This window comes from Dermacentor silvarum, chromosome 1 (assembly GCF_013339745.2).
Source record: "Dermacentor silvarum isolate Dsil-2018 chromosome 1, BIME_Dsil_1.4, whole genome shotgun sequence".
NCBI lineage: Eukaryota > Metazoa > Arthropoda > Arachnida > Ixodida > Ixodidae > Dermacentor > Dermacentor silvarum.
The window spans coordinates 317,503,730-317,510,670 of NC_051154.1; the positions used below are offsets into that span (position 1 = coordinate 317,503,730).

The 6,941-nt window shown below is 50.4% G+C and overlaps 1 protein-coding gene across 1 annotated transcript; it reads right to left on the bottom strand.

The window, feature by feature from the left end:
* Window positions 1-312: 312 nt before the first annotated feature.
* On the bottom strand, window positions 313-1,620 carry LOC119442567 (zinc finger BED domain-containing protein 4). The gene has a single exon (XM_037707493.1). It carries the CDS (start codon window positions 1,618-1,620, stop codon window positions 313-315), a length of 1,308 nt encoding a protein of 435 aa, XP_037563421.1.
* Between the last annotated feature and the right edge of the window lie 5,321 nt (window positions 1,621-6,941).

Below are 6,941 nucleotides of genomic sequence, written 5' to 3' on the forward strand. Positions count from 1 at the left end.
GGGTGTGCGAATACCGAATAGTAAGTCTCGAATCGAATACCGAATCGAATCAAGAAAAAAAAGCCGAATATCGAATCGAATATCGAATAGCAAAATTATTTAATAGAAGCTCAAATATTTACAAATTCTCATACAAAAAAAGCAGCTGTTGTACGTGATCTGGGGTCAACTTCTCCCTCCGGGCCGTAACAATGTTGCCAGCCGTCGAAAACAACTTTTCACTTGGTACACTTGTTGCTGGAATGCCCATGTACTTCATGGCCATCTTGCACAATCCTGGGAAGTGTTGCTTGCCTGTCTCTTTCCAGAATGCTAGAGGGTCTTGGTCCTTACTGCAAGTGGGCTCTCGAAGGTACCGCTGAAACTCCTCGATGTTGGCTGTTTTGAAGGAGTGTCTTCTTTTTGATGACGCTGCCAGCTTCTCAATGCTGTCCCAGATACTGCTGACGCGCTCCTTGTGAGCTGTAGATGTTGACGCTTCAGTATAGTCAATTGATGCTTCTCCTGGAGAGCTCTGCAACTCAGTCTTGCAAGCTCCACGAGCCTTGTTTCCTCGAATGTTTGAGCACAAAAGAGGTTCTTAAACCTTGGGTCACACGCGGTTGCCAACACATACTCCTTTTGCTCGTCCTGCCCTGGAAACCTTGTCCTCATGCTTTTCAGCAAGTTTCTTGCAAACTCTGAGGTGTCATCATCGGCTGCAATGCAGTCTTTCAGGACCATTTGTGTCCCATAGAGAAATGGTACTACTGACAACAAAGTTGCATATTTCTGGCCACTAAGATCTTTGGTCGCCGATGCGATTGGTTCAAGAGCTTTGACGAGCCCAGCCACTGCTTTCCACTCCTGGGGTGTCAGGTTGGGCACAGTTGTCTCAGAGGTGGCAAGCTCTAAACAGACGGCTTCTTTCAGTTGCACAAGACGTGAGAGCATGTCATGCTCGCTGTTCCATCTTGTTTCCACGTCTTGAATAAGTTCCAAAACTGAGAGCTCCATCCGTCGCTGGCAATCCTGCAGTCTTGCCGCAGCTTGGGCACTGTGTTTGTAATGACCGACAATTGCGCGACACTTCTTGAGAATGGCAGGAACTCCTGCTGTTTCTTCCTTGGCATCTTTTATAGCTAGTTGCAGTGTATGGCCCATACACTGCATTGGGACGCAAGAAATGCCCCTAAGGGCCGCACGGAAGTTTCGTGCATTGTCCATCACCACATAGACTGACACTTCCTGCAGTGGCAGCTCCCAGTTATCCATCATTGCTTGCAGGTGCTCCATGATGTTGCAAGCAGTGTGACTCTCGGTCACACTCCGGTTGTCCAATGCAAAGCTTCTCATCTCGAAGTTGGAGGTTAAGTAGTGGCAGGTAAGACTGATGTAACTTTGGTTAGACCTCGACGTCCACATGTCACTTGTAAACGAGATCGACTCTATGCCTTCCTGGAAGTCCGCATGCATTCTCTCCTTGACAGCCGTAACTGTGTCTCTGTACAACGCTGGGATGATTGTCCTCGAAAACGTCGTGCGACTGGGTATCTTGTACAACGGCTCCATGTGGTTCATAAGCTCTTTGAAACCTCGATTTTCGACACAGATGTAAGGCTGAAGGTCGAGCGCCAGCATTCGGGCAATCCTGGTGGTTATCGACGTTCTCTCGCGCTGCGATAGGTCCTTGCCTGACTTCAGCGCACTTTTGATGAGCGGCTGTGCGCCTTCTGGTCTTCCTTGCTTCCCGCTGTCCCTCAAAAACACACTGTGCAAAGAAAGATGCTTGTTCTTGAGATGGTTCGCAAGTGGCGTCGTCGTACTCGATGGTGTTCGAAGTTTCATATCACAGCTTTTGCACGTAGCCTCTTGGGCCGAGTTCTTTACGAAATGTTTCCAAATGGCACTTTTCGTTCGTTCAGTCATCTCGCCCCTGACGTCGGACTACGTTTTCCGACAGATAACGCAGATAAAATTCGGGAACAGAACACGTCGGCTTCCCGATAGCGCGAGACTTCGTGGTTTCGGATTGCCCGGCGATACGACGCCAACGGCTAACGACGCGGAGCGCGTGGGGTGACGGGGGGAGGGAAAGACACTGGCGCCACCTCTATCCGGCTTGCAAAAGTAGGAAAGAAATTGGTGGGCTCTGCGGCCGAGAGGTGGCGCGAGGGCCGCCCGCGTCGGCCAAGCAGCGACGGGGACGGAACGCAGCCAAGGCAGCATGCCGTGGTGCGCAGTATCGCAGTTCGCTAGGGCGGTTTCCTTTTGTGCTCGCGAATTGCAGTCTCCGATTCCTCTCAAGTGTATACAGTCGCCGACCGATTTTCCGGACTTCGCGGGGACCGAAATATAGTCTGAAAAGTCGGAGTCCGAAAAACTCGTTCACCCTTAAAAAGAAAATTTATTAGGCTTAGAGTGGTATAAAAAAATGTTTAATAATGCCCTGCCTTATACTACGCTTGGAGGCGATCAGATTTGCTTGGATTTGCGCAAGACTGACGTCTCCGCATACAGTCGACAAGAGTGTCACGGTAGAGTGTACTAGATTCTAGTCACGGTACAGTGGCCATTCTAGTCACGGCGTTGGCGATCTCCGTTAACGGATATCGCCATGGTGGTCGAAAAAAAGAGCCCCGTTATTTCACACGTGGCCTCCGAGACGAGAGAATGGCGCGCGCGTGCGTGTCCCAATTTTGGAGGCCATAAAGGGGGCCACTAAAAGCCAAGCCTGGTCAAGTCGGCGAAATTCCAACATGGCGTCCTCCAAGAACGGGTAGCGTGGCTCGGAACGAGCGATTTAGTCCGGACAATCGAACTTGGGTGCCTAAATTCGTCCGAAAAATCAGTCGCGAAACTGCATTAGCTCTATGGGAACCCGGAAGGTGCATTTATGAAGTCTGGAATATCCAACAAGTCCGAATTTTCGGAGTCCACAAAAAATCCGTCGGCGACTGTATACAACTCTTGCTTGTGAAGGAAATGAAACATGGTGCAGCCTGTGCGAGCGGCGCAAACAAAAGGCTGTTTTAGTTCAGTTTCACCGTTCGGCTGTGTCACGACCACAATTAAATCTGCGTGCTGTCAGGTTCGTGGCATTCAAACTTTGTGTATTTAGAGTGTTTCGCATATTACCCGCCAACTAGGCTCGCCGAATATAACGAATATTCGAGTAACCGAATACTTAAGATTCGATTCGCGAATCGAACTATTCGAGAAGTTACAATTCGATTCGTATTCGTATATTCGAGTATTCGCACACCCCTAAGAAAAAGACACTTCCCTCTAGCGTACCAGTACCGTCTCCCTCTCCACCCTGCTATGTTTCTTGGCGACGAACCTCTGTTTAGCACTAAAGCTGTTCTGGAATTTCTGAGCGATGTTGTACTGCATGTTATTTGTCCAATAGTTTCGTAGCGCGTCCTCTCTTCAGAGGATGTCGCCGCGATAGTAGTTTTGCATAGCACGCGCCTCCAGGCCCTTACGTTTTCAAAGGGTCTGTCAAGGCAGTAGTGCTTTTCAAAAAGATTTATCTGTGATATATTTTCGCCTATCGTCATTATCTTGCAATTTGTTCTTTCGTGATCATAGTGCACCTCATTAGCCATTGCCATAATTTTATTACATATACATTTTACTCATTTTACAGCGATTTTACAGCCCGTTTACAGCCACGACACATCTACCTTTCGCAATTCATTGCTCCATTGTCAACTCATGAACACTGGCCTGGCGCTCTTTGGCCATATCTGGCCCTTGCGCCATTGAACACCATACATCATCATCACCCCTGAACCAGTGAGGATGGCTGACAAGTCACTGGGCAATGTCGTCATTAATTCAGAGTTATCTCCAGACAAACAGGCAGCACTGCACGAGCTCTTGCTTGAATTCAGGGCATGCTTCGCGAGCTCGTCTAAGGTACGCCAGACTTCAGTTACAAGGCACAGGATCATCACATGCGACGACGCACGCCCGATACGCCAGCAGCCCTACCGCGTGTTGGCAAAGGAGCGCAAAGCGATTCGTACGCAAGTACAAGAGATGCTTGAAGACGGCGTGATCGAACCTTCCAACAGCTCATGGTCGTCCCCAGTCGTTCTTGTCAAAAAGAAAGACAGAACGCTATGCTTTTGCGTTGACTACCGGAAGCTCCACAACGTAACTAAAAAGGACGTGTACCCACTGCCACGTATCGATGACTCGTTAGAAAAGTGGATAGTGGCAGATCGAGGTCAACGAACGAGACCGCGAGAAAACTGCCTTTGGGACTCCCGACGGCCTTTATGAATTTCGAGTGCTCCCTTTCGGTTTGTGTTCAGCCCCAGCAACTTTCCAGCAAATGATGGATACTGTCCTCGCTGGATTGAAGTGGCAGACTTGCCTTGTGTATCTTGACGATGTAGTTGTCTTTTCTTAAACGTTTGAGCAACATCTTCATCGCCTGTGGCATGTGCTAGAAGCGCTCCGATCGGCTGACCTCACGCTTAAACCAGAAAAGTGTCACTTCGGTTATGAAGAGCTCAAGTTTGTCATACACGTCAGTGCCAAAGGAGTTCGACGCAATCTCAACAAACTTGCCGCTGTAGCAGCTTTTCCTCCTCCTGCCGACAAGAAGGCCGTCCGACGCTTCCTGGGCTTGTGTGCGTATTATCGCCGCTTCATCGACAACTTTTCGAAGATTGCGGAACCCCTGACTCGCCTTACCAGGGATGACACGCCATTTACCTGGACGCATGAGCGACAGGCGGCCTTCACTGAACTACGACAATGCATGCAGTCAGCACCCGTCGTGGCTCATTTTGACGAAGAGGCTGACACCGAGGTGCATACTGACGCCAGTAACATCGGCCTTGGCGCAGTACTCGTCCAACGTCAAAACGGCCTTGAAAGAGTAATAGCTTATGCTAGCCGCTTGCTGTCCCGTGCCGAGGCGAACTACTCTACTACAGAAAAAGTGTCTCGCGGTCGTCTGGGCGATCACGAAGTTTCGCCCTTATCTCTACGGCCGTCCCTTTAAAGTGGTGACAGACCACCATGCTCTATGTTGGTTGGCGAACATACGCGATCCTTCAGGCCGACTGGCACGATGGGGCTTGTGGCTACAGGAATTTGATGTCACTATAGTTTATAAGTCTGGCCGCAAGCACGAAGACGCCGACACGTCGCGTGCTCCCGCCGAATCTGTCAGTCGACAGTCAGAGGACGACGACGGCTTCTGGGCGCCCCTACGTCGGACTTGGTCAAATGGCAGCGGACGCTAAAATTCAACCTCTCATCGACCACTTCGAGGGCCATCAAACATCCATACCACGCCATCTACGTCGCGTCTTGACGTCCTTCTGTCTACTAGACAATGTGCTCTACAAGAACTCCCGCCCGAATGACCAAGCCTACCTTCTAGTAGTTCCCAAAGACTTTCGGGACGATATTCTTTTCGCTTGCTACGACGAGCCTACATCTGGCCACCTCGGCTTCTCACAAACGCTTGCTAGAGTGTGCGAGATCTATTACTGGCCCGGGTTTGCGGCAAGCGTAAAACAGTATGTTAGAGGCTGCCGTGAATGTCGGCGACGAAAGTCACCACCCCTGAAGCCCGCCGGGTTATTGCAACCCATCGAACCACCTCATAAGCCATTCGACCAAGTTAGCTTGGACATCATTGGGCCTTTTCCTCTGTCAACCGACGGCAACAAGTGGGGGATCATCGCCACTGACTATTTAACCTGCTATGCCGAGACGGAGGCACTCCCACGAGCCACGGCTTCTGAGGTAGCACAGTTCTTCATGTGCCACATTGTATTGCATCATGGTGGCCCATCCATTGTAATCACCGACAGACGAACGGTGTTCGCTGCACAGCTCATCGAAGAAATTTTTCAATTGAGCAACACCAGGCATCGAAAGATGACTGCTTACCATCCGCAGTCCAATGGACTTATGGAGCGATTAAACAAGACCATCACAGATATGATCTCTATGTACATCGACGTCCAGCACAAAACATGGGATCGCATCTTGCCTTACGTGACCTTCGCTTATAATACCGCCGTACAAGAGACGACGTGGTTCACACCATTTCGCCACGTTTACGGCCGCGAAGTACAGACGATGCTGGACGATGCTCGGCATCGTGACACGGATGCTTCCGTGTCACGATGCCGAGCACCTAACTACTGACGCCAAAGAATTTGCTGAGCGCGCTGAGGAAGCCCGCCAGCTCGCGCGGCTGCACATCGGTGAGCAGCAACACGCAGATGCACGGCGCTAAAACATCCGTTACCGGCAAGTGCACTACAGTCCCGGAGACCAAGTGTGGGTGTGGACCCCTGTTCGCCGCCGTGGCCTTTGTGAAAAGTTGATTAGCCGGTATTTTGGCCCATACAAAGTGCTGCGGCGCACTAGTGACGTGAACTACGAAGTCGTTCCAGACAGTGCGGCGCAAACACGGCGTAGACAACAACCTCGCCCTGACATAGTTCACGTTGTGTGCATGAAACCATATGTTGCACGTTCGTGATTATTTTTTTTTATTCATCTTTCTACTTACGCTACTGTTTGCAACCTCTGTTTCTTGAGACTGTACCCGTCGCGCTTCCCCGCTGCTGTGCTTTTGTTTTTCTTCTAGCTGTGATTGTGTCCTTTGCACGAGCACCTGCCTTGACCATGCTGTTTCCCCCTCCTTTTCTAACACCGCTTCTTGATCATCGAGCCGATACTCTTTCTGAGGAAGGGGGTAAATGCCACCAGCAGTAGTGGGTCTGTGCTAAGAGGCAGGCACGGACAAGAAGAAGTGCGCTGCTTCTCTGCCTGCTCGATAGCCAGCCCCCAGCGTCTTGCTTTTCATGAGCCGCTACCCTCAATAAACGTCGCGTTGCCCGTTCTCTCACAAGGCACGTAGCAATATAGTGTTCAAGCATTGCATTAACAACATTCTTCGCTTGGATTACATAGTAAGG

What these genes read in the sequence shown, in the direction of transcription:
- LOC119442567 (XM_037707493.1), bottom strand. Translation starts at nt 1,620, where the DNA reads ATGCTGGCGCTCGACCTTCAGCCTTACATCTGTGTCGAAAATCGAGGT.